Source organism: Coturnix japonica, unplaced genomic scaffold (genome assembly GCF_054131305.1).
Source record: "Coturnix japonica strain WE unplaced genomic scaffold, WE-NBRP24 Scf069, whole genome shotgun sequence".
Taxonomy (NCBI): Eukaryota; Metazoa; Chordata; class Aves; order Galliformes; family Phasianidae; genus Coturnix; species Coturnix japonica.
The window spans coordinates 43,292-70,993 of NW_028188972.1; the positions used below are offsets into that span (position 1 = coordinate 43,292).

Consider the following 27,702-nt stretch of genomic DNA (forward strand, 5'->3'; position numbering starts at 1 on the left):
TCACACCCCTCCTGGATGTAAGAGATGCTAAGGAGCTCCAGTTCATTCTATTGTGCAGCAGTCCTGCTTCTAAAGCTCACCTCTCTGGGGTGACAAGTCATCAGAGGCTTTCTTCCAGTGGAAGGTTCCATTGCAGCAGATATCAACGAAGGAGGATGGTTTTGGTGTCCTGCCAAAGCATTCCATTGCTTTTTATCATCATTTTATTTAGCACAAGGAGAGTTACAAGAGCAGTTTCTTTTACTGCTTCAGTAACATGCAGTGTCAATGCTGTTGTCTCCAAGGATTTATGACTGCAGGGAGAGATCATTCAGTGTGTGTTTTGCCTCTGGGATGACTAATGACCAGGCTGTGAGCAACCTGATCTAGCTGTGAATGTCCCTTTTTATTGCAGGGGAGCTGGGCTAGATGGCCTTTAAGGGTCTCTTCCAATTCTAAGGGTACTGTGATTCTAATCTGCTCTCCCCAGCAATTAAGCTCTTTTACTCTATGCGCTCAGAGTTTGAAGGATTTCCTCTTTCTCCTTTCTTTTGCATTTGGTGGAAGTTTTTTCCCCAGTATAAACATCTGATGTGTGAAATAGAAGATAGATAAAAGGAGTCAATAAAACAGGAAAATCAAAAGTGTTCAGCAGCTTATCCTCTTAATACTGTGGCCTGCTGTATGAGCTCTGCTCCGTGTGAGGGCAATGCCAGCTCTCCAGCTTTAGAAGAGCTGCATCCCAATTACTTCATATGATATCAGTCCCACCCACCCGCAATGCAGGCTGTCCCTCCTGTTCCCTGTATTCTCCTACTGATTAGTTCAGAATTCCATAAAGTGCATTCAGTCAACAGACATGAAACCGCTTTAGGTTCTATATTGGTGTTGTCAGTACTGGTAAAGATTTATTTATCCCTCTTTAAAAATCTGAAAGCAACTGGAAATGTCTCAACTTCTGTATCACATTGTTCCGTTTTGCCTGTTTAATTGCAGAGAAGCCTGCTGTCTTCATGAAGTCCTTGGATGATGTTTTTGGTGAGGAGCGGGGTGTGATTAAATTGGAATGCAAAGTCTCTAAAGAGAAGGTCAAACCAGTGTGGAAGAAGGACGGTGTTGTGCTCACTTCTGGCAACAAGTATGAGCTGGTACAGTCTGGGAAGACCCTATGTCCCCTTATCCATGACTTCGAGAAGTCAGATGCAGGTTTCTATACCTGTGATATTGTCCGTGATGTTGCCAAATCAAAGGTCGGCATTCATGGTAAGTACTGTGGAAAGTAAAGGAGTGCTGAAAGCACATTCAGTGTCTTACACCTATTCCCCCACGAGCCTTAATAGTTTCTACAATAGAAGTGTATTACTGCAATTTAGCACAGTGATGTCTGGAAAATTCCCATTGCTTTTGATGTAAATGTATCTCATTTTGCCATGAAAATCACCAAACACATCAAGAATGTCCTGGAAATATTTCCTTTCTAAACATCCCTAAAATGGAGAAATGGTTTGAACACCAGTAGGGGTAGGATGGTAACAAATTAGCTAATAGAAACATTTAATTTCTTGTCATAGGCAAAACCCTTTTTCTCACGCAGCATCCTAGAGTTGTCCTCTCTGTTAGGTTGTTCCCTCTGTAGCTCATTGAATCTTCATTCTGCTCCATGGACTGAGCTGCTCTAATTGTAGTTCTTCCAGAGCAAAGACAAGAGATTCACGTCTCTTTTTTTTTATAGCTTTCTGGTAATTCTGAGTGGAGAATGTCTTAGAGAATACATCAGTAAGGAATGCAGCCATGTTCTGCAAATCCTGAGTTAAAGCACCAGTACTGCTACTCATGTCAGTCACAAATGCCTTTTCTCCATATAAACCTCATACTAACGTATCTCTTACCTTCCAGAGCTGAATAGTGGCATTACCAAATGGCTGAAAAACACTGAAATCCAGGAGGGAGAAGATTGTACTTTTGAATGCATTCCGTCCCATGAAAGCATTGATGAGTTCAACTGGACACTGAATGGAAGCAGAGTGGAAAGTGGTGGGCGATTTAAAGCTTCTAACGTGAGTCGGAAATATACTCTCATTATCAAAAGTGTGACTCCTACTGACGCTGGAGAAGTCGTTTTTACTGCCCGTGGTCTAACCTCCAAAGCCTCTCTGTCTGTGAAAGGTAATGAGATGGGAGAGATTCTGGGGCCTGATTCCTTCAACTGTCTTCTGATAAGATTGTCGTGAGAGCTAACTCATAATATGGTTAAAGTGAATAGCAACCTTCTACTTGAACCTCGAAGCACTGAGAATTTCTCTTAAAAATAAGTAAAAGGACAAAACATTTTACACAAATGTGAGAACTACCCAAAGCACTGGGGTAGTGTTGGAAATGGGCATCTCACTACAGCTTGTTCCATTAACAGTAAATCAGGAATGCTCTGTTGAGGGAACTGTGGGAGCAAATATCCTCTAAGTATAAGCTGAAGGGATGGCCTTCACATCATCTATCTGTACAACAAATTCCTATCTAGAACATGTGCATCTGAGAGCATGATCCGAGGCTCCCAGTGTGATGAGTGGAGAGAAGAAAGAGGCAGTTTTCAGACATGGTTCATCATCCTCAATTGGGTAGATTTAAGAGAGAATAAATGCTGCCTGGAATTCTATTGTCTGTACTTTGCAGATTACTGCTGGCTGTAGGATGGCGTCTGTTGCAAGTGCCTCTCTAACTTATCTCCAGCATGTAGATGCATGTATTTTGAGAGAGGCATCCTACCCTAAGTGTATGTTACTCAAAAAGCAATGTTTTCTTCCAGGAAAACCTACTGAGGTTTCAAAACAGCTGGAGGATAAGACAGCAGCAGCAGGGCAGGACATCAGCCTGAGCTGTGAGCTGTCGAAGCCTGATGTGAACATCAGGTGGTACAAGGATGGCAAAGCAATCAGAAAAAGCCAGAAGTACGACTTGCAGCAGGAGGGAACTGGGGCCATTCTGATCATCCATGACTCTACTGCCAAGGACAGCAGGGAGTACACCTGTGAGACAGAGGACTCTGAAACAAAAGCCAGGGTTACTGCAAGGTGAGTTGAAAAGCACACTGGGGATGGCATGTAGAGAAGTCGAGGTAAATATCTGCAGCCTGTGGGTGCTGTTTTTCTCTTCTGTTTCCTTGAGCAGGATCAATTCTTAGTTTTCAGAAAATATGATGGATTAAAATCTTTTCCTTAAAATAATCTGGAAACTGAATGATTCTCCAGTGTGATGTGGATCTGGGCAGCCTGGTCTGGTGGTTGGTGGCCCCTTGACAGGGGGTTTAAAACTAGATGCTCTTTGAGGTCCTTTTCTACTCAGGCCACTCTATGATTCTGTGATCATTCTATGATTCTATGATCTTGGGTGTTAGTGAGCCAAGAAAAGATGGCAATCTGAATTAGTCTATATTGAATATGTGTAATCCAAACTATATGCAGTTTATCAGATGAGATCCTACCAGCGCATGTATAATGGTATTGAACTTTCCAGATATCTACTGGAATTATCAAACCTATGTAAATGGGTGGACTCTGTGGTCTTCTTAGACTCTTTGCATCTCTATGTGATATTCTGAAATGAGGGCAAAGGAGATTCAGGACACCTCTGTATGCTTGGGACTTGTTGGGGTAACAAATCCCTTTGTCCTACACCCTCATCCTTTTTTTTTTCCTTCCAGAAAAACCTAATTACTTTATCAAGGAACTTTCAGATGTGAAAATTGAAGAAAGTGGAAGTGCACTTTTTACATGTCAGAGCGAGAAAGCCGCATCCTTTGTCATAAGGAGGAAAGGCATTGCTGAGCCCAGGCCTGGCAGGAAATACAAGAGGGCACAGAAAGGACGAAACCTGCAGCTGTGCATAAAAAATCTGGAGAAAAGTGACAGTGACATGTACACCTGTGACATTGGTGATGCCCAGTCCAGAGCCAAGCTGGTTGTACAAGGTATGTGTGAGAGCCATATGACTGCGCATCCTGTTTCTCCACTACCAAGACATTATCCTGGTAGAATCTGTACATTTATGGCAGGTCTTTGGGGCTGCAGCTGTCTGGCCTGAATAGCGGTTCACAAGCCATGCACAGAGCAAGCTGCACGGAAAGGGAAAGAGCTACCGACTAGAGCAGTGCCATTGAGAACTTTATGTATCATTTAAAAACCAAAAATGCTGATGTACGGTGAGGCTGGTGACCCAGAAATCAGTGTGAACTTTCTATCTCTGACCTTTCTGAGTTAAAAATAGTTCTCTAAAGTTCTAGGCAAAAATTCCCTTATGCTGCATTCTGGGTAGTTGTCACGGTTTAAACAAAAATCTACCTGTGTCCGTGACAGGGGGGCCACAGGCAAGCGAGGAGCTAGAAGGAGCTGAACCTCTGTCCCAACTACTTCAGAAGCAGCCCAAACCCCCTCGTACATGGCTAAGATCTCCTTCTCAGTTGGAGTGTAGCACTCCTCAGACCCTTTATATGCTCAACTCGAATGTCCTGGGGGTTGGCCTTGGGTTTCTCCTAAAGCTCTTTGCCACAAACTCCAAGTGGGACCTTTCTCTCCAGCAGCAGTGTAGAGGATGTTCTTTACATCCTGTCCCGTCCGTACTGGCCCCAAGGCCACGGAACGGGCTATCACTTGTTTTCTCTGCTCAAAAGCCTGCTGCTGCTCAGGACCCCATGAGAAATTATTCTTCTTCCGTGTTACCTGATAGAGGGGGCTCACTATGTGGCTGTAGTTTGGGACATGCATTCTCCAAAAGCCCACTACTCCCAGAAAAGATTGGGTCTCTGTCTTGTTGGTGGGAGGAGCCATAGCAGTGATTTTTTCAATCACATCTGCTGGGATGTGTCGATGCCCATCTTGCCATTTTACACCTAAGAACTGGATTTCCTGGGCAGACCCCTTCACCTTGCTGCGCTTAATGGCAAAACCAGCTTGCAAAAGAATTTGGATTATCTGTTTTCTTTTCTTGAAAATCTCTGCTGCTGTATGGCCCCACACGACAATATCATCAATATACTGCAAGTGTTCGGGAGCATTACCCTGTTCCAAGACAGCTTGGATCAACCCATGGCAAATTGTTGGGCTGTGCTTCTACCCTTGAGTTAAACGGTTCCAGGTATACTGAACAGCTCTACAGGAAAAAGCAAACTGTGGCCTTCATTTTGCAGCCAATGGGATGGAAAAGAAGGCATTAGCAATGTCAATGGTGGCATACCACCTAGCTTCTTTTGACTCCAGTTCATACTGGAGTTCTAGCATGTCTGGTACAGCAGAACTCAATGGAGGTGTGATTTCATTTAGGCCACGGTAATCCACCGTCGACCTCCATTCTTCACCGGCTTTATGCACTGGCAATATGGGGCTGTTAAAAGGTGAGTGAGTTTTGCTAATCGCTCCCTGATTCTCTAATTGGCGAATTAGCTTTTGAATGGGGAGCAATGAGTCCCTATTGGTGCGGTACTGCCGTCTGTGAACCACTCTGGTGGCAATTGGTACCTCTTGGTCTTTTACCTGGAGCAACCCCACAGCAGAAGGATCATCTGACAGATCAGGTAAAGCTGACAGCAGATAAACACCATTTGTGTTAACAGCAGCTATCCCAAAGGCCCATTGATACCCCTTGGGATCCTTAAAATATCCCATCCTAAGGTAATCGATACCCAAGACACTTGGAGCTTCTGGACTAGTCACAATAGGGTGTTTTTGCCAGTTTTTACCATTGAGGCTTATTTCGGCCTCCAACATAGTCAATTCTTGGGAACCCCCAGTCACTCCATGGATATATATTGGTTGTGTCCCTTGGTGACTTGAGGGCATTAGGGTGCATTGTGCACCAGTGTCCACCAAGGCTTGATATTTCTGTGGTTGAGATGTGCCAGGCCACTTAATCCACACAGTCCAGTATACTCTATTGTCCCTTTCCCCCCCCTGGCTGGGGGCAGGGCCCCTCTATTGTTTACCTCGGTGGCTTGCAGCAACTGGAACTCTCCCCTTCTTGGAAGAGTTCACCTTGGTAGTTGTTTCACCTTGTAATTCTTCCACTCATGCCTGAAGTGCAGAAGTGGATGAATTACACCACTTCTTCATGTCTTCCCCATGACTACAGAGGAAAAGCAACAAGGCAAGACGTGTAGTCTCAGCGTTGATTCGAGGTGACTTATCATCGTCATTTGCTTGAATACGAGGACGTCTCTTTTTAATGGTTGAGATTTCCGATGATACAGGTCGAGAGGAACTCATGTTGTTTAGCTTTCTCAATAGGCGATCGTGGAAATCCTGGTTTCCATCATCTTGTACCACCGTGGATTCATCTACATCAGGCACATTAGCCAATTTGTCAATAATATCATTTTGTGTTCCCTCCATTTTGTTTAATCTTTCCACAATTTTGACAATGGCTGAAGTATACAGATTAACTTCTGTAGCGCTTATAAATAATTCAAGTTCCTGAAGTCTGCCAATTAGTTCATTCACAAAGGGTTTCCTGTCCCCTTTGCCATATACTAATGCAAGTGCACTGGCATGCTTTTCTGGAGCTGCCTTTGTAAAGTCACGCCACATTTGTCGTGGAACGCGAACTGCTTCAGGATCATGTAATTGGTTTGGAGGGCATTGTGCTCGGTCCGGAGGGCATCGCACTCAGTCTGGAGAGTGTTGTACTCGGACCGGAGGGCGCTGTGCTCGGACTGAAGAGTGTCGTACTCGGACCAGAGAGTGTTGTGCTCAGACTGGAGGGTGTCACACTTGGGTTGGAAGGCATCGTGCTTGGGCTGGAGAGTGTTGTACCCAGACCGGAGGGCGTTCTTCTCTGACCAGAGGATGTTACACTCAGACCGAAGGGCACTGTGCTTTGATCGAAGGGCGTTGTGCTCGGATTGGAGAGCGTTATGCTCAGACCGGAGGGTGTCGAGTTTGGATTGCAAACTCTCATTCTCGGCCCTGAGACTCTCTCTCTCAACCTCAAAATCTTCCCTCTCAGGAATGGTATTGAATAAGGCCCGATAAGCATTAGCTAGGCCCCAAGTCATTTGTGCCTCCTTAGATCTGCCTGAGCCACAACATTCCTGTCTCAAATATGCAGTCAAACTCTCAGGATTCTTTAAGTGTTCAGGAGTAAAGCTCCATGACACTAAAGATGTCTGTCCTCTAAAAGTCTCTCCAAAGTTTCTCCACACTCCCTGACACTCAGTATTCTCTGACTCTAAGGAAGACTTCCTCATGAGGTTATAAATCCAGATACCGAGTGAGATCACTACAATAACCAACAGCAAATTCAGGGAGATTAGTACGATTGACAGTGTGGTCCACTGGGACAACTGGTCAGTCGAAGACTGCTTAAAAGATGCAGAGAAAAAAGGAAAAGCACGCTCAAAAACCACCATATCCGTACTATTGGTTGCATTAGTTGCATCAGTTGCTCCCTCTGGAGCTGCATGCAAATACCAAATAAGCGTTGCTAACCATGCTTTCAATCTATTATACATTCCTATAACTTCATAGGAAAAATAGGCTAGCTTAAACATGGTCCAATATGTTTGGAGCATCGTAAAAGAGGAACTAATGAAATGCAGTACCTTATAAAGCACACTTAGTAGAGGGAACTTTTTTTTTTTTTTTTTTTTCAATAGAGAGGGAAAAAAAGTAAAAAAAACAAAGCTCAGCAGTGTTTATAAAATAAACCGGAGTATTGGCAGTCCGCCTGGACTTTCAAGGTCAAGCTCACAGGTGCAGAATCGCAAACCTAAGATAGCTCCTTAACAGGAAAAAAAACTTGTAGCTCTGTTAAAAGCTAAAAGAGCAACAGAAGAAAACACAGAAAAACAGCAACTCAATTTGCCCGCATTCTCCACCAAAATCTGTCACAGTTTGAACGAAAAGTCCACCTGCGTCCATGACAGGGGCCGTGGGCCCTGCAGGGGCCCTAGGCCGAAAGGAAAAAGTTAATTAGGAAAAGAAAACAGCGGCAACGATCTAAGGAGGTACACTTATTTACTAAATACTATATCGAAATACCGGATAACACAATATAATATAATATAATTGAAAACTGAAAATTGAGCTAACGAATCAAGCAAAATAGGAGAGAGAATGAGTCCCGTAACCGAGAGGCCTACTGTGAATCTGGGCGAACGGCTGAAGGCTCCCACACACTCCCCTGAACGCCAGAACTCGAAAGACGTCAGTCTGTTCTGCGACCGAGTTAATATAGAGTCCAGGTCCCGTGACCCATCGTGTTGTTCTCTGGGAGATGTAGTCTTCTTCTGTAAGTTGCAGATTCAGTAAAATTATTCATGCTTTATATGATGTTATGATGTGGAATACTGATAGAAAATTACAAAATTATTAAACCATGACACCCTGGTATTTTTCTTTTTTTTTCTTAAATATTTTCCTTTTTTTTTCCTTAAATATTTTCCTTTTTACTATTTAAATGTTATGGGCACATCTTATAGAAACACAAGGCTGTTTACAAAGAAGTGCATGCTGTGTTGCTGTATGATGAGCAAGATACATCTATTCTTCATCTAGCAGGAATAGTTGCTGAGCCTTAAGAACAGTTTCAGAAAGCTTTGGGAATTTGGGCATTTTCCTTGTTTCTGCAACACAAAATGAAAATTTACGCTGTATACAAAGAAAAGGGAAGTCCGAACTTGTACGTTAAATTTGAAGGAGATCAATCTGGGGTAATATTTAAAAAAACAAAAAAAAAAAAAGAAAAAAAAGGAGTGTGGTCATCAAATACTATAAAATATATTAGCTGTTACTAGAATGCCACTTATCTTCCCCCCATACGAATCACTGTCATGTTGTATGTGAATTTGTGAGGTGGGTTTTGAAGCTGAAATTAAAAACTTCTTGTATGGCTGTCTTCATAGTGGCTATCCAGACTATCTGTAGAAATAACAGCTATTATGTAGTCAGCTATTCACCAGTTTTAACTGATTATAAATTACGTTTCAGGGTGGAGAACATAGCATAGTGCCTGACACCTGTGTTGATCCTGAGGGCATTCTTGATTCTGTGCATTATGATGTCATGGATATTAAAGAGCAAGCTGAGGCAGCACATAGTTCCATTGTATCCCTGGGGGACCCAAAGGAAGATATTGGCTGGTTTGAAAAGCAGCTGGAGAAAACTAACTTTGAACTGATGGAGACCAAAGAAGAGCTAACAGAGAAAAACACCAAACTACTTAAAACTGAAGAAGAGCTGATGCAGAAGAACAAAGGTGAGTTATGCGATGTGAAAGGTAGAAGACAGAAATAGTTCATTAATCTAAAAGAGAAATAACCAGTTTGAGTAGGAATTAGAGGAGATGTTCTACCTTTGGAACCATAGCCTGTAGATAAGTGATAGTTTGTTCCTTGTGTATATTCAGGTTCAGCAATTCCACGGTTTTTGGTTATTTCTATTCTTTTTCCCCCCCTCTCCTTTAAACTGCAACTAGCAGCTTTACGCTTTCGTAAGTATGGGGTTAAATGTCTATATCTTGATTTTTACTTTTATATTGTAATCTCTACTCTTCCTTATGTCTTGTTGATGCAATGTTTTCGTTCCAAGAAATATAGAAAACTTTTGAATCACTCTCAATAAGTGAAGACCACATGCAAATTAATTAATCTGTTCAAAAGCTACCTAAACATTAGAATATCTGGAAAAATTGATTACTTAATAAACTATCTATTGGCTACTTATGTAATACAACCTTTTCTGTGTGTTACAGACTTTGAAATGCAGATGATTAAATTGGATGAGTCTGTTGAGCAACTTAAAGAAGCAACTGAGGTAACTTTATCAAGAAGATGTTGTGTAAAATTGTTTTAATACCAACTTGTGGTAGCTTAAAATGCTATTCCAGTAGGCTCCATTAATAGATTTCTTACCGAGCTTAGCTTAACTGAATTTGCCTTTAATGCATTGTGTAATTCAGCTACTTAACACTACATTAGAAACTGATGACAGAATTTTTTTTATTTTTTATTTCCAAGAAAATGAATGCACAAAATGAAAGGATTCGAGAGCTAATGGACATCGTGGTGCAGAAAGATGACATTATTACAGAGCTACAAGACTTAAAATCTCATTTAGAAGAAAAAGTAAAAGATTATGTGAGTTTTACACATCTCTGTATCCTTATACAAAAAAAGGAAAACACTAATTCTATGGTTGTAATCAACACATTTTTGGAAAACTGATTTTCTGTATGTAGCTGGTACTCGCTTGAAATTGTAAACAATTCAAATTTATCTGAAGGTAGTTGTTGTTAACACAAACAACAAAAATATCAGTGTGTTCCACTAACTCCTGCCTCACACTCCTACATCAGAGGAAGAGCAACAGTAAAAGTATGTTGAGTAGAGTTGGAAGTACGAGTAGGAATGGTCAGGATATCTCCACGTTCTATGCAGTCCATAAAACTTTATCCTGACTAATGTACTGCGAGCTACTGAATATGTGAAGACTAGCTTGATTAAGTATGTGTGCATACCACTTCTGGTGGTTTTTGTTCATTTTTTTGATGTTTGGTAGCCTTAAGTAGCTCTGAAAACATTTATAGTTAATTCTGTCACTCAGATCTCTAACCTTGTAAGCTTAGCAACTTGACCCTTCTTAGTCTTTGACTGTCTGCATCACTGCAACTTAGTATTTCCATGGTATTAAAGCTGACTGTGATGAGTAGTCATGTCCTCACCTATTACTTCTTCCAAGAACAAGGCTCCAACTCTATCTGTGAGATTGTGTGGCCTGAACACTTCTGAGGCTTTTCTTTTCATAAGTTACTAAAGATGAATAATCAGTCCTTGGCAGTGCCAGCATGGCTTAACAATCGTCATCTTGTAAGTAAGGAAGCTTCACTTGTGGTCAAGGACACAATCTAAAATATGCGTGACAGAGCTGACTAAGCTTTAAGGTTGGATTATATCTGTCATGATGAAAGTGATTTTAGCAGCTTAGCAGAAGTGTGATGTGATGAACTTGTATGAGAGCTGACCATTTGCTCTTTGACCGTGTTTGTAATTTTGTTGACTTCTTGGAAACAGGAAATTCTTTGATAAACTGGTAAACTCTTGATTGTGTGCAAGTCTTTTACTTTGTAACCTGCTAGGCTCTTGCTTTCCCTTGTATACTCTACCGAGTATTGCACTTGTCATTATCTGAAGGTGTACTTGTTCTGTCTGCTATTGAAATTTGTAACTGATGTCTATAGAGTCACCGGGTAAATATTTTAGCTGTATGGTTTTGTGTAAATATTTGCCTACAGAAGATTACTGAGACTTAAGTGCTCCTTTTGTTAAGCTTCAATGTAACTGATCTTATATCAATACAGGAAAAGACTACCTACCATTTAACTACCATTAAAGCAGAACCGGCAGAAGAGAACACTAATAAAGGAACTGAAAGCAGCCAATTTTCAGTGCTTTCAGTTAAAGCACTGAAACAAGAGAAAACTGAGTTGGAATTGGGAAGAAAGCACAGTACTGACGAGGATAAGCCTACTGTGGAAGAGCCACCTCCAAAGAAAGGTACAGTTTCTTCCATCGTTGAACAGGGTGTCTTCCAAAACAATAAATTGCTTCCTATTCCGGATAGGAAGCAAAAGGCTGTGAAGCGCGTACCTTATGGTATAAGGAGAAAAGCCACTGTGTTAAACTGTAAATAGAAGTAACTGTTATGTAAATATCCCTTTTTCAGAAGGTCCTATGCTGTTCATTTTTGAATGCTTAAGAATAAAAGTTTTTTGCACTATTTTTTTCCTTTTTGCTGCTTTTTCCTCATCTGTTGATGAACTTGCAGATTTGGTAATAGTTTTAAAGCAGTTTCTTTAGGATTGTTTCAACTGCTGTTGCTGATCTTCTGAGTAGCATCAGCTGTTCAAGTGCTTTTTTTAGTTTGTTTGTTTTGTTTTTCCTGAAGCAACTATCAAAATTGTTGACGACCTGCTAATTGCTCGCTCATGGGCAATATTTGAGCAAAATGGTTTGGATAAGCTCTGATGCATTTAACTTCACTTCTGGGCACAGCTGAGCATCAGTGTTCCTAGAATTACGGAAGGCATATACAATGTAGAAGGGAAAATCTAAAACTTAGCTGTATTCCCTTCCTTTCTTGTATTCCTCTTGCAAAATATGTGCAAGGGAGAAAGTCAAGGCCTTCTTTGGATGAGATGCTGTTCTTGGATGATTTGTCCCTGCTGCCTTTATTTGGCATAAATATTGAATCCTAATGTGACCACTGAATGGCATCACATATAAGCATCTTACCAGAGACTGAGGGAGGGATGTGGACTCCTCCATACTCCAAATAGTAGTGGGTTTGTTCTAATCATATGACCAAAGCTCTCATTTAACAATTAATGACAGCAATGTTCCACATAGGAATTAAAATGGGTAGCTGATAGTCACAATGTCAGCATGAAGTTTTCTGTTAAGAAGTACTGAGTATTCAATCATGTTAAAATTTTCTTCTATTTGTGAGTATTAATAGCGTCCAATTTCAAAAACTGCTTAATATATATTCTTTAGCTATGTTAAATATACACAGTAGAACAATGAGCACAGGTATGTTGTGCTGGTTCTTTTGTAGAATTAGTTATATAAGTAGCACGAGCAAAAGTGTTTTAGGAGATGCTAGGTTATCTCAGCTTCAAGTTCAGGGTATTTACACCATTCTCTGAGCTTTTAGGTCTTGTTTCCTATGCTCTGTAATAATGCTTTTTCCCTACTTCCTGTGTAAGGAGCTTCTAGACTGAATATTACACATCTTCTCCCTAGTCTTATTTATCTTGCTTTAGTGCTTGCTTGTTGTTTTCAGCTTAAAGTGTTTAGATTACTTATAAATCATATTCCCCTCACTAGTGTTGCTGGGTGAGCAATCAAACCCAAAACCTGGTTTGGGGTGGAATATGCCACTGCTGTTTCTTCAGTATGACTTTTAAATCAGTTGAGGGCTGTATATAAAACTCCTTAGATGAGTTAAGAGGCTGTTTCCATGCAGTACATGTGAATCTGTATGTAATGCAGGCTGACGTGGGCGCTATAAAATTCTGCATTTCTGTAGTTGTAGCAATAAAAGGACTGTACAAGAATCACCATGGAATATATTGTTGTGGTGACCCAATCCCTAGTAAGTCTTGACTTATATTTATTTTTCTAATACTTAAAGTATGCATATTATGGAATCGACATAACTGGATTCTAAAGCAGTGATGAAATACAGCAGAAGTCACTTTTGATAGAAAGAAAATGCATGTGATTTTAGCTAATTGCTCACCAGTTAAAGAAAAAAACAGCCCCAAGCTAATGGAATATTTATGGAAACTTGAATCTGCAAATTTGTACAACTTTATGAGTGAACTTTATATGCAAAAGAGTAAGTGTGGACAGAAGTAGGAATCCTCATATTTTGTTTAGAGATCAACTGAATAAGAGAGACAGATATCAACACTTAAGTGATCAACTTGTCCAGGGTTTTATCTTTCTTTTGAAAGTAAGAGGACTGTGAGTTTGAATGAAATTTCTTAGAGAACTGTTTATCTACCATTTAGATGTCGATGGAGTGATTCCTGGCTGCCTTATAGGGATTGCTGAAGCAGGGAAGATAGAAAGAATATAGCTGTGAATTATCGATATCGTTCCCATGTTTCTTAAATCTAATTAGATTTTCTACTGGTGTGGAGTGGAAGGTTTGAGTAGTGCCATGGTAAAAGTGTTCTTCCAGACTGAAAACCTTTTGCTGTTAATTCTGTATAGAAATCTGAGGCACCTGATTACGTGTTCAGAGGACTTTAATTCCTTCACTAGTATCAAATACTATGTGATGTGGGGGTATGGCTTGCATATTACGACAGTTTTTCACTTAGAAGTTGCTACTTGGTGTTGTGAACTGCTATGTAATAATGATTTTAATCAATCTGAGCTACATTCCTTTTCCCTTTTTTTTTTTTTTGTTTGTTTGTTTGTTTTACAGTAGTTGTAAATGAGAGAAAGAAAAAGAACACTGTAGAGCAAAAGAAAATTGAACACATGAAACAAAAGTGCTCCGTGTACCGAAAGGAAGTACTAGCACTGAGGGAAAGAACTGAAATCTTGGAACATCATTTAACTGTGCTTGAAGAACAATGCAGAAGAGACAAAAATAAAAAAGAAGATTTCAGTAAGCAGGTAACAAGCCTGCGTATTGAGCTTTCTTTTTCTGAAGAAATAGCTGATGTCCTCCGTGAACAAATTCTGCAGGGTCAAGCTGACTATCGGGAAATTGCTTCTGAACTGGGTGAACAGAAATCTATAAATATGACACTAGAAGACAAAAATGCCCAACTAACTAACAACATAGAAGTTGCCAAAGAATATATAATTGATAAAGTGTCACAAGTAGAAGAAATGCGGACCAAATTAGATGAATTATACAAATGTCACTTAGAGTTTCACGCCATCGGTACTGACTTTGTCAGTGTAAAGGATTCCTCAGACTGTGAAAAAGATGAGCCAGGGACATCTCAAATTAGTTCTGCATGCATTCAGTCACAGACTTCTTCCATCTCAGATCTTGTGCAGGACCTCTCCTTTAACTATAGTCTTGAAAGGATTTGGGAAGTATGCAGAAGTATTGTTGATGTTTCCTCACAAAAAAGTCAGCACATCAAAGCACTGCTTCAAGACAATGAAAACCTAAAGGCGGGAGTGAATAATGCTGAAAATCATAATCGTCAACTTGTAATGAAGCTATGTGAGATTACAACTCACACTAGTCAGGAAGATGATCTTGTGAATCAGTTACATGAGCAAATAGAAAAGAAAACTCAGGACTTTGAAGAAAAGACTGCAGAAGATCAGAGAGTGATTGCACAATTTCAGGAGGAAGTTGCCAACTGTGAGGTAAAAATAAGAGAGCTTGAATATCGCCTGGAGGCTTCCAAGACAATGGAAGACAATGTGTCAAAACTCAATGAATTACTTAAAGAAAAAGAATCTATTATTGTTAATCTGGAGACAGTTACAGCAACTCTGCAGGAGAAGTCTGCAAATGCAGACAAAAAGTTTGAAGAGTTAAGTAGCAATGAAGCAAATCTGATTCAAGAAGTTATGCAGCTGAAAAACAGCTTGGAGCAGATGAAACATTCTCTTCGGGAAAAGGAAAAGAGTGAAATGGAGAAAGTGCAATGTATAGAATCGTAAGTAACCACTGAGTTAACTTAGAGCCCTTTGAGAATGAACTAGAGTTAAAAATAGTTAATGGGAACATCCCTTCGACTTAATGCATTTGCATGCTTATCAATGGCCAAACTACTACTTTAGGATGCTTTGGTATGCTACTTGAGTTCCAAGGGAAAACAGGAGTGTGCAAGGAAATGAAGAATAATATGGGGATTTCTTGTGGTTTTGTTGTATATCCCTCAGAATAGCATCTGAATAATTTATTGCTTCAGCATCTGATTATGAGAAGCAAGCTGAAATTCAAAAGTAATTGTTTAAATCTTGTCACTGGTCTAGATAGATTTAAGAGTCTATTTACAAATAGAAACCAACAGGCAGGGCATGGATTAAGCTGTAATTGCTGTTTCCATGAGATGTGTAACAGTAATGTTCTTTGTCTCTTTATTTTTAACATAAGGCTAGAAAATATTCTTTCTGAGAGTTCTGCCCTTGTACTGAATTTGAAAAAAGATTTGCAGCGGAAAGAAGAAGAGTATGCAGATCTAAAAGACAAACATTCTGATGCCGAGAAACAAATTCAGCAAGTACAAAGCGAGGTTTGTAGTCAACTGAGATATTTTTTTCTGTAAGATTATGCTTGGCTTTCTGCTGTTAAAACTTCTCAAACTTTTACTATGAAGCTGGAAATTTCACACTAGTGTGGCTAGCAGCAAATCTTAGGTAAAGTTGCCATTGAAGCTCTAGAGGGGACCAGAAGTTAAAACATGGTTTCGCATAGATAACGAACAGAGGAAAGTAAAGTTGGTTGGTAGTCTGGAATAAGGTTTGTGAAGAGAATAGCTAATCTGCCTCTGGAGGGGACTTGTTATTATCTCTAAGTTACTGGTGACTTGCCATTGGTATCCGTGGTAACTCCAAAGCCTAAAACCTAAGTCTTGTGAAAAAACGCTGATAACTGGGAAGAAGAATGCTATTTACTTGAAGAGAAATAGACTAATTTCCAGAGGCTCTTTAATATAAGCATGTATATTTTTTTTCTTCAATTTCAGCTTCAGTGATGTTAATAGTTAAAATTTAATTATTAAACAAGTAGATATTTTAAAACCCATTTTGCAGGATCTTAGTCTGAAAGTTTATTGGGTGTGCTTGGGGTGGAAAATTGAAGCTTAAAAATGAATTCATGTCGTCTTCCTTGGTAACCTTGCACTTGCTGTCGTTTTCCTACTCAGCACTTGTTTGTGAATTCCTCTTTATTTAACAAAGAAGTATTTGGCCAGGTTGGATTACAGAAGTCTTTTAATTAACCGTGAGCTGTGCTTACATTACAGGTGTCCACGATGCGTTCTGTGGAGGAATCCCTCAGGAACAAGATGGAAGAACTTGAAAGGATTAATAACCAGTTTAAGGATGAGCTGGATTATAAAGACTTCTATATCCAACAAATTAAGCAGGTATTTTACTTGCTCATAATTTTTATTAAATGAATGATGCAGGTTTTCCAAGCAACAGGAAAAAGGTCAAAAAAAATAAAAAAATTGGAGCAAAATGAAAGTGGCCAACTGAAACTAGCGGTAGACCATGAAAGATATTCAAATAATTAGTCACTACAGAGCACTGGCAGATTGTTTTCAATACAATAATCTGCATAGTAAATACATATGTAATACATGCATATAACCTGATTTTGTTGAGTGACATCACGATATGTTAATTGAAATTTCTTACCATAAACTCTTTATCAGCTTGAGTCCTTATTTATGCTATATGAAAAACTTATTAGTTCTAGGCTGTCTTAAAGATTCTGCTTGTTTCTACTGTCTATGCTTTTCTTTCAACATGAAATATAGGAGCTGGTGGAAAAGGACCATAATCTTCAAAATTGGCGTGAGGAGAGAGATCAGTTAGTAGAAGCTTTGGAAGAACAGCTCAAAACTTTGGCTTCTAATGCCATACAAAAAGAGACAGAAATAGCAGAACTGAGACAATCTGCCTTAAAGGATTCAAGCAAGGTCAGCTCTCCTTTCCTCCTACCTGATTAGCTACCCATAAATTCTGTAAGACTCCTGTACCTGCTCTTTGTATTCTGGGTGTGGTTCTGTTCTTGAACACTGTCGTATTTACATCATGTGCAACTAACCAAAAAAAGCACCAGCTTTTATTTTTGTTCTTCAGAAACAGAATTTCTGTTAATTACTAAAATTTCAAATTTTTCAGTAGTTCAGATAAGCAGATGTCAGTTTGATGCTTATGATCCTACAATCAGACTGGACATCTGTAGCTTTTTCTGATAATTCACAGCATTTCCGGATCCCAAGCTAGGCTCAATACTCAGACAGTAGTTCTGTCTCAGGTTTCTTACTTTCTTTGCTTTCTCTGAGGTAGTATCTACAATGGCATGAAAAGACAGAAGGGGACGTGGAGAGAGATTAAGGGAAGCATCAAAAAGCAGAGGGGGGATGATCTCTGGAAGTTGCATTTCTTATTTCAACATCCAGCTTTTAATCAGGATAGCCAATCTAAGCCGTAGCATAGAATTTCAGAAGCTAAACAGAAGACTAAATGAGTTGTGCTCTTTTGAGAATGTTTGGATTCACTTTCTCTGAGAAGAAAGATGTTCTCATAGCAAAACTTCCCCTACAACTGCCGACTTTCTCACAGTACCGAGGATTTGGGAACAAATAAAAGCTCGGGTTATTATATCTTAAGGGAGATGAAGGCTGAAGCACATAAGTAAAGTAGAAGAATCAAAATATATTGTATTACAACTTCCCAGGCAATTCTGTGACTACTGCACTTGTAACAGTGACCGTACAAATCCGTGAAATGTTACTGTTCTTGAATAGTTAAGTGTTCTAGCCTGCAATTCTAAAACTGATGCTACTAAGTAATTGCAATACTGCTTGTGTGTGTTAATTCCTTTTGCCAATCCCACAACTCAGCAGTTTTTACTGTTTATTAGGATAATGCAACTGTGATAGAAGAGTTAAGAAAAGAACTGGCTGACAAAGATGACTTTATAAAGGAATTAAAACAACGCATTAACCACAGTAGCCCTCAGTGTTTGCCAGAAATACCTTTACTTGAAGAAAGACAAAGTAGAAGGAATGACTCTGTAAATGAAAAGGTATGATTATATTTATAGAAAGTCAGTACTTAACATCTTGTTAACACCTTTTTGTTCTTCTGTTTTCCTAGGAGATACTGGAGCTGGAATCATTTTTCTTAGCATATAGTCCTTTAACTACATATTCAGTGATGAGTACGTGTTGGTTCTTTTTGTCTTCCTTTATCTACATATTCAGTGATGAGTACGTGTTGGTTCTTTTTGTCTTCCACTCAAACATGAGCTCTCATCTTCTCAAAAATATTTTATTTACTAGAACACCATCTCTCTGTGTACATTATGGAACTTTTCCATGCAGTTTTCCATGTATTCGTATGTGGATGCTGAAGATTAGGCAGAGGTTTAGCCTTTGGTGTTCTAACATAGCAGCTGTGAGCGTGCAGAGAAGGTACTACCTTCCCACACTTGTGCTGTGTTTCAGCTTACGTGTTCATGTGGTGTCTGAGCTTGAGGTTTTACACTGTAACTTTAGAAAACTCGAGATATTTTGGAGGTCTAATGCATAGCCTAATCTTTACTCCTTTTAAATATTTACAGCCTAGGAAACAGCAAAGCAAAACTAAAACTGGAGAAAGTATTCCATTAAGATGCAAAGCTGAAGACAATTATTTGTCACGTCGATGTACTAGGAGCCTCACTTCATTAAATGAATCTGAGGTTAGTATGAAACTTCAGATCTGAAAATGTTGTGATTGTATTGCTTTTGATAAGGAATGAGTAGGAAAAGATCTCATGTTCTCTAAACAATTCCCAAGTTTTAATTTATTTCTCCCTTTCAAGGTGATCAGATCACCTGTTTTTATAGCCTTTGATAGGAATAAAAGCTGTTGAAACAATTGTGTGATGAATTTTTGTCAGGTGCTGTTGAAAACTCTCCTCATGTTAATGCTTATGAAGTGGCTCATGATTAGATAAGTTACTTGGAAAAAAATCATGGAGCCACTGAAACGGGCACAGCAAATTGAACTTATTTTCTTCCTCTGCAGAATTTCTGGATATTGTTTTGTTAGCAGATGATGTCAATCATTCCTATATAAGTTTTTAATTGCTAACTTTCATAAAATAGCAGTTACATATATTTTAAAAACAAAGTATTTATTAACCAACTTAATTCTTGGAAATACAGTGGGTGGTGATACTCCATTCAGATTCTTAGCAGAGCCTGATAAAGTGGCTCTGACTACTTTTTGTCTTTCTACAATTAAAAAAAGCATTAAAAACAAGCATTAAAAATGCTATTTCTACCTCAGTAAAGTAGTTGAAGAATTTAATTAATGAACTGCTTTAATGAACAAAACTAATAGCCAAGCTCAGTGATAATGGTTTAAGAGAAGGGAATTTCTCTTAACTTCATTGTGTATTTTCTTTGAAACCTGTAGACATAAATCAGCTTTTTAGACATCATGAGATGTCTAATACTGATATCTTAATGTCCTGTTTTTATAATTGAATGCTTATTTATTATTTGATTTACAGTGGAATAGTTACCACTAGCAAATACTTCCCTACTATTAGCAAAGGTGTTTAAAGTGTTCACTTTTGTGACATCAATTGTTCTTTCCAAAAGAATCATGTCTGAAACTTGTCTTATTTTCCCAGGATTTTGTGAAAAGTGAGAACACGAAAAATACAAAATCTGTCATGGCTTTTAATTCACCCTCTGCAAGTGACGAGAAAATGGTTGGTTTTTATTCTAGTTGTGAAGCTAGCTTGGGACTTCCTGTAATTGTGTGGTCACACGAAAGAAGCAGTGTCTTATCCTTATGTGTATACCTAAATGGGAATCTTACATGCTTATGAGCTCTTCCTATTAAATTCCATAAGCTAACCAAAGGGCAAGTCAGTCTGTCCCCAGAGCGTGTAATGGCTGTACTGTGTAATGATTTGGAGGGAAGGATATTGCACACTGAATAGTTGGGAAGAGAAGCTTTAGTGTATTATCGTGCGCTTTTGTAAGTGAAGCCCTTGTATTAAACTAAGGTTCATATCATTAATATGCATGGCAGTTATTAAAAACAGATGTTCACATGTGATAGCAGTATCCTTGGTATGGTCAGAGTTATGAGTAGTAGATTTTTCCCATCTGTTGTCTTCTGTTTTGTATGTTTGTTTATTTTATGTAATTAGAACAGCTTATGTAAGAAACAACTCCACAGCTTGGGAGCTACTATAAAAGAAACTACTGCCTTATTAAGAAACTTTAAGAAACGTATGCCTTGAAATAGCTGAGATTTTGACAACTCCCTAAAGGGTATAAAATTGTCTACATTACTTGCCGTTGTGGTATCATCAGCATAATGAACAGAGGTGTCAGTAGTAAAGCTCAAAATGTCAACTTCAAATAACATTGAACTAAAATGAAGTTTAAACAATGCTCTTGTTTCACATGTTCACATCTCTGTTGAACAGAAATCCGGAAAAGACTACTTCCTGAGAAAGCGAGTACATGCTTCAAGACTGACTAAAAAGAAGGATGAAACACTGCAAAAAGTTGGAGATTTTATTCAAAGCTCTCCTTCTATTATACACTCTAAAGGTTGGTGTAGAATAAGTTTTATTCCATGTTTTCTAGACATTGTAGAATGGCTTGTTTCTGCTGTAGGCTATTAATGTATGTGTTCTTAGAGAACTTGTCTGCCATGTTAAGTTGTCCTTTGATTTATGAAGTAAATGCATTTATTCGTCTCTTCAGAGATTCATTATTACATTTGTGAAAACCTACAAGTATACAGAGAAAGTTGGTTCTGTCTTGTGCTTCTGTCAGCACGAAAGTTAGGCCTGTTGTTTAACTCCTGCTGAAGTTTCTGACTTCCAGCGACTTCTGAGCCATGATTGTCTTTCATACTCCATTTTAATGCATGCTTTAGCTGCCGTACCTGAAGCTATAAACTGTTTCAGCTATAGAAGCAATAAAGAACCTCGATGAACAAATACAATTTCTGAGTATTTTCACTTAAATTTTACGTGTCATTTATAAACCAAGTTTGTTACGAAGCTTTTTTTGCATTCAGTGATTTAAAGACTCACAAAACCAGTAAGTTGATTGGTTTATGTATCAAAACAAATTTCTTCTAGCCAAGAAGCTGATGTCAGCAGTAAGTTCTCCTAAATCAAATGAACGTGAAAGTCTCGAAGAAGGAGAGACCAAGCCAAAACAATGCAAAAGGAAGCTGTATTCCACTGTCGTTTCTGGCCCTCTAGATATACCTGCTTCTTTGGTAAGCGATTATACTGTAGTCTTGGCTTAAAATAAACTACTAAGGAGTCCAAACAGACTGGAGGTTTCATCTATTTGCAGGAGGAGGTTGAAAGTACTGAGGTATTTCTTTCTTCTACCAAGTCATTCTTGTTGGTCTTCCTGCTGTTCTGTTTTAGTTTGTCCTCAAAGATCTCTGTGTTTGGCTGGCTTACAGATTACTAAGTAGGTGATGTAGCAATCACGGAGATGTCTTCTAATTTGGAATCATAGATAATTTCAGTGTGTCGGAGTGGGATTATTCTACTACACGCTTTTCTAGAGCACAACTTAGACAGCTTTTTAGGTATGCTTAAACTATGATCTCCTGTCTAAGCCAACTTGCAAAGGATCTGATGTGCCAGTTTCATGACTCTGTCGGCAGCTATTGTGCTAAGAACATTCTTGCTCTGTTGGAACTGCATCTTTTAATTATATTAGAGTCCTTTTTCTGTTCAGCATAGTGATCATTTGCCCATACTGTAATATCCCTCTGAATTTTTTGATGATTTGACGAATGATAGGAGCAGAAACCAAAATGTTATTTTTTTTTTGTTAGAGGATGAAGAAGATGAGAATTTCTTTTCTCACTGTAGTTCTGAGAACGTGGAACTGAACCGAGAACTGAAATTCTGGTCAAGTCATAGCTACAGGGATTGAGGCTAAAAATGTTTTCTGAACGCTTCATGTTTCACAAAACAAGTATTATAATACTCTTTTGAAAACAAGTATTTCAAAATGAAAGCTGCCTTCAGGCTTTCCTCAGATGTGTGTGCTTTTTTAAGATAAACAGGATTTTGTACATTCTCCATATTTGTTCCTTGTGATTAAGCTGCATTAAAATGATCTCGGTATCCCATAGTTTTCTGAATAAAATATAATAAGCAAATGCCATTCTGAAATCCATTTAGGGGAAGAAATATGTTTGCGTGGGTCAAGAAGAGCTTGTCAGTCTTGTGTGAAAAGATGAGTAACTTTTGAAATGTTTTCTTCAGGAATCTGAGGAACAAAAGAAGGAAAGTGATCATCTGATCATCAAGCGACGGCTGAGATCCAGAACAGCTAAAAAACCTTGAAGAAGCGTGTTTGTTCCCCTTTCTCAGGACATACTTTTATCGTATTATTAAAACTGGTTGTTAATAAACAGTAACAGTTACTCCGTTGTGTTCTTAAATTTGTATATAGGTGTTTGTTGCAGAACGGCGGGAGAAAAGCAGACGACCACACCTGTCATTGACATATGATCAGCGAATCTCATTTATTCCTTGGCTGCGTGTACCTTTATAATACGGATAATTAGCTCATACATATTGCAAAAGTGGAGCTCATCATTGGTTCCCAATTACATACTATCCCCGAGTATCTTAACAGCTTGTTGTTATCAACTGAAAGCTACTCCCTTGCTGAGTTCCCAGAACCATGGCTAGTTTCTCACCATCCCAGGGCATCCTGTTGTTCTTGCTGTCCTTGCAGGTGTTATGGCTGCTTGCTTAGCTGCACCATGTTTACGACCCTTCTCAGCTAACTAGCTGTAAAAAACACTCTCTACATTTCCCCCGTTTTCTTTTAGGCTGAAAAAGGGTTTGATTTAACCACCGATTAATCATATTTAACAAGCAGTTCAGTTCATTTGTTCAATCAGTTCTCATGTAGTTTTATCCTGCTTCGTAGCTGCTGTTCTGTGAACTTCTCATCTGGATCCATGACGGACGCTCTGTAGAATTCTTCTTACAATACTGCCTATAGAATAGCAACACTACTTAAATTAATAACATAACTATTATAACTCAATCAAGGCCTCGATTGACAATACTCTAAAAGTGAAAAAAGAGACAAGTCAAATACAACTTAACAACATTACTGTTACCTATTAAAAAGAACAAACATGTTTGTACTGCAACCTACGTTTCTGCAACCTAAAAATAAATCCATGAGGGTCCCATTGTGTTAATCTGTAACTGATCAGGAAAAGTCTTCAATTTTCGTATACTCTGATATATTGATTTTAATGACCACTATAATTTGTGCAATAAATGCTTTTAGGATGCTCATAACCATGCTCTACCAAATGAGTTATCCGGGCTAATAATTAATGATTGCACAATTTAATGGAATAGCATGTCAAATAGAACCAATTTTAGAGGACAAATGTACTAAAGTATCACTAGGGGCATTATTACTTATTGACCCTTGAGAAACAGCAAGCCATATTGGTGGTGGATGTGACAGGTAGTGCCAGCAGGGCATCGCCTGCTTCAAGGTGCACATTTCCTCTCTCACCCGTCACAGATTCTCTCCTGCATTCAGGGTCTGAAGGATTTCTTCCAGTTGTACACCACATCTGCATGGCCAGTGCGTGATATAGAGCCCAAGTGGAACACCTGCTTGGAAAACAGAATAAACTATCAAATTTAGTTCTATTAGCGTGCACTTTTGTCTAAAATGATGCATGGTTATATTCTCAGATCCCAATTAATTGGATGTAAAAGAGGTATCCGTTCTATGATACAGGGTCATCTCTTTGTCTGGGATTCCTTTCCAGGTTTTGTCTTTGCAAATTAAGAAAAGCAAACTAATAGGCTAATAACATCATAACCAAACAGTATTAAAACATTAAAAGAGCTATTCCTGTAGATTCTAGCATTGATTAGATCAAATCCTGTTTAATACACATCTGATCTATTACTAAAATAGAAGAAGCACACAACATCCTAGCTAATGCCTTAAACTCTAATTCTTGAGACTGCATTGGTAAAACAGAAAATCACACACTATGTCAAACTATTACTAATATTATCTATAACACAGCAAGTTACAAAGCAATACCACTAAGTAAGAAACACACAATTACAATTACTATAAAGGTTGGATGCTATTTTCTGCCTTCAGATGAGACCGAAGATATCATGCTGGAACCCACATAGGGCCAGTCCCTGTGGAAATACGAGCATATTCACGACCCCAAGTTGTCAGTGGTAGGGAACAGTCCCAAAGTCCTGTGGCCATATTCCAAACATTAACCATAGGCTGTTCCTTTAGCACTGGGGAAGCCTCAAAATGACGATCCACATAAGCTGTATCTCTATGAACACGATTCAAAAAATTCAGCACAAGCAAAACAAGCAAAACCTTGCATAATATTTTCAAAAAATTCAGCACAAGCAAAACAAGCAAAACCTTGCATAATATTTCTTGTAGCGTGTCTCCCATATTCCCCCTTTTTTGTTTATTAATAAGAATGGATTTCAATGTTTGATAAATGTGATCAGTAATAGCTTGTCCAGTGGGAGAATGAGCAATGGCTGTAGTATGTTTAACACACCTTTCTTGGAGGAAAGTTTGAGTGGCCTTAGAGGTATATGCAGGCCCATTATCTGTTTTTGTAGTATGTGGGATTCCCATAGCAGCATAACCAGATAACCAGTATTTACGGGTGTCATGACTGTGTTCACCTGTATGTGCTGTGGCAAATACGTAAGAAGAATGAGTATCTATTGTTACATGTGCATATTTTAGACGGCCAAATTCAGGAATGTGAGTGACATTTGTCTGACACAGTTGAAGAGGTGCTGTGCCACATGGATTTGTCCGAGTCTGAGGCAAAGAGGTATCAGTCAAATTATGTAGCTGATATTCTGTCACAAACACGGTGTATTGCGTAGGAGAGAGGATTATTCTTAACGCAGTTTTCCAATCGTGAGGGGTCATAGCGTAAGTGTCACTGTTTGTAACCAAAAGATTGTATGTAAAGGCTGACTGAAATCTGTATGCTCTTATTGACTCCCTTAGCTCCTTCACTGCCTCATAAGGCAGGGATTCCCAACAGGGGACCTGATTAGGAAAGGTCTGCATCGTGTCAGCATCACCCCTTAATATTGTTTCTTCTCTGCATTGCTCTAAGACATCACAGTACACTGTAGGGAAATTTGTCACTCCTGCTTCCTTCAAAGTATCATCAGGAAGAAATGCATCCGATTCTCTTTCTGGATCTACTGGACCTGGGTCACAATGATCCCCTGGTTTCAGTCCATCCGTGTCTTTAACCACGTTACACACGGGCTGCAGAGACACAGCCGCGCAGGACGAGGGAGAGGCGGCATGGCGAGGTGCAGAGAACGACGTGGGCGAAGCAGAGGGCGGGGGTGCTGTAGAGACTGACAACGCGGCGAGCGACGTGTGCGGGGGGGCAGGCGGCCGCTGGCTGGGAACGGCTGCTTGTGTCGGAGCGCGGCCGCTGTTCTTTCGTGCGCTGCTTCTCACGTTTCCCGACTTCCTATAGCATACAGCAGCGTTGTGGGTGTTGGATTGACACTTGCTGCGCCAAATCCCAGTGGCTTGGCAATCGCGACGAACATGTCCAGTTTTTCCACAACGGAAACATCTCATACGGAGGCTGTTCTGCGAGCGTGGGCTTGTAGCGACTGCAGCTTGGAGGGGTGCAAGGGCTGCTTACACTTGATTCTGAGAAGCCTCAGCCTGTGCCTTTAATCCTACCCCTAGCTCTTTAATAGCCTCAACTATGAAAGCCTGAGCCCCTGTGGGCACGCTCGATAGTCTGTCTAATGCCTCCTCTATTGTCCAGTTACTCCTCAAAGTACTTAGAATGCCATGAGCTGTAGCATTACAATTCTGAAGTGCACAATGTTTTAGCATTATTTCCCTCATGTACTCTGGTACTCCAGCCTTCTCTATGGCTCCAGCTACCTTATCTAGAAACGCTCCAAATTCCTCATTTCTTCCCTGCTGGATTCCCATATAAGACGGCAGCCCACCTGGTGCCTTGATCTTATCCATAGCCTGCCTGGCCAGATACATTGACTCTCTACATTTAGCTGGTCCTAATAAAGCCTGGGCCTCCGTCCGGATGAAAGGACCCACCCCTAAAAGTTCTTCAACGGTTACATTATACAAGGGATCTCCAGGCTGCCTAACTATCGCAACTCTCTGTTGGCACATCTCTTCCCAATAAGCATTAAATAGCAGTTGTTGGTGCTGCGAAAAAATCAACCTAGCTATAGCCCGACAATCAGATGGCAACAAAACCTGAGTACTCCAGATATAATCCAGTATCTGTCTCGCTGGCTCACTTTTTACTCCAAACTGACTGACCGTAGACCGCAATTGTGACAACAACCTCCAATCTAAAGCACTGATAGCAGCCTGTGTCCCGCCTGCAGCATTAGGCGAATACCCCACCGGCAGCACCATCTGTTGCACCGCTTCCAACCCCTCACCGTCTCCCGCCTCTAAACAAGCCCGCGCCAGCGCAGCCCAAGCCCCCCCCCGCTCCCGCATGACGGCCTCCGCCAGGTCACTCTGTGCCCCAGGGAGCGGCTCATTGCAAAGGGGGGTCGAGGGGGCCGGCTGTAGCGCCATGGTCGATGCAGGCGGCTCGTCTGATACAGACGTGCAGGGAGACGGAGACGGGGCACTCGGCTCCACAGCCGCTGGCAACGCAGGCTCGGCGGCCGGCGGCAACTTTACGGTGGACACTGCAGGGGGCCCCGGGCAATCTGACCATTCATTATAATTCTTATTCCTCTCCTGCACAGCACTAGCTTGCTCTACCGCTTCCTTTTCTGCCTGATATTGCAACAAATCATTATAAACCACACGCCACCACTTCCCGCATTTTTTAGCCATTTTCTCCCCATCTATCATTCCCTGAAAAATTGCATCTCCAAATTTACACCATTCAGCAAGACTAAATGCGGATTCTGAAATAACCCTTTAGCATACCCATACGCTAATAACTTAGGGAGTTCCTTTTCCAAGTCTACCCCCTTAAACTGTCTCCGCCTAAGAAAAGCGGAAAATAAATCATATGCTGCTTGCCTGTCCATCACGTCGGTACCGTTGCAGCCCTCCAGGCTTCGGCAGCACGTATCGGTCGAGCCCACCTGTGTGGTCACTCGAGACGCGGAGCTCCAAGTTCAGCTCTTTCGTCGTCCGTCTAGCTGCGGGACCCGAACCCAACGCAGTTCTTCTCTCGTGGCAGCCCTTTTTTCCTTATCACGTCGGGGTTACCATTTGTTGGAAGTAACCGCGGGAGACAAGTCTCATGCTATCATGGTCAACAAGCCTCATTTATTAGGTGTTACAGCATCTCATTTATACAATCAGTAATAAGTTCATGCATATTGCAAAAGTTAAGCTCAGGATTGGTGAATTAGACATTACTTCATCTGACCTTTGTGG

General features: G+C 40.0%; 2 protein-coding genes and 2 long non-coding RNA genes across 4 annotated transcripts; all 4 read left to right on the forward strand.

Annotated features, from left to right (window-relative positions):
- The first annotated feature begins 2,787 nt into the window (after positions 1–2,787).
- Positions 2,788–9,213, forward strand: LOC146751655 (obscurin-like). Its single transcript, XM_085533891.1, has 3 exons — positions 2,788–3,047; positions 3,677–3,943; positions 8,952–9,213. Exons 1-3 carry the CDS (start codon positions 2,969–2,971, stop codon positions 8,963–8,965), a joined length of 360 nt encoding a protein of 119 aa, XP_085390017.1. The 5' UTR covers positions 2,788–2,968; the 3' UTR covers positions 8,966–9,213.
- A 2,149-nt stretch (positions 9,214–11,362) lies between these two features.
- Positions 11,363–15,774, forward strand: LOC146751656 (kinesin-like protein KIF20B). Its single transcript, XM_085533893.1, has 3 exons — positions 11,363–11,515; positions 13,959–15,162; positions 15,603–15,774. The coding sequence occupies exons 2-3, from the start codon at positions 14,015–14,017 to the stop codon at positions 15,772–15,774; spliced, it is 1,320 nt and encodes a 439-aa protein (XP_085390019.1). The 5' UTR covers positions 11,363–11,515; positions 13,959–14,014.
- A 2,343-nt stretch (positions 15,775–18,117) lies between these two features.
- On the forward strand, positions 18,118–18,844 carry LOC146751657 (uncharacterized). The gene is made up of 2 exons (XR_014941271.1): positions 18,118–18,269; positions 18,807–18,844. It is a non-coding gene; the product is annotated as an uncharacterized LOC146751657 (long non-coding RNA).
- A 1,502-nt stretch (positions 18,845–20,346) lies between these two features.
- On the forward strand, positions 20,347–22,660 carry LOC146751658 (uncharacterized). The gene is made up of 3 exons (XR_014941273.1): positions 20,347–20,805; positions 21,345–21,487; positions 22,500–22,660. It is a non-coding gene; the product is annotated as an uncharacterized LOC146751658 (long non-coding RNA).
- Positions 22,661–27,702: the final 5,042 nt, after the last annotated feature.

Bases quoted from the DNA above. Each gene is read 5' to 3' on its own strand.
- LOC146751656 (XM_085533893.1), top strand. From the start codon at position 14,015: ATGAAACAAAAGTGCTCCGTGTACCGAAAGGAAGTACTAGCACTGAGG. The intron at 15,163-15,602 runs GTAAGTAACCAC...TTTTAACATAAG, and splicing joins AAAGTGCAATGTATAGAATC to GCTAGAAAATATTCTTTCTG.
- LOC146751655 (XM_085533891.1), top strand. From the start codon at position 2,969: ATGACTCTACTGCCAAGGACAGCAGGGAGTACACCTGTGAGACAGAGG. The intron at 3,048-3,676 runs GTGAGTTGAAAA...TTTTCCTTCCAG, and splicing joins AAAGCCAGGGTTACTGCAAG to AAAAACCTAATTACTTTATC.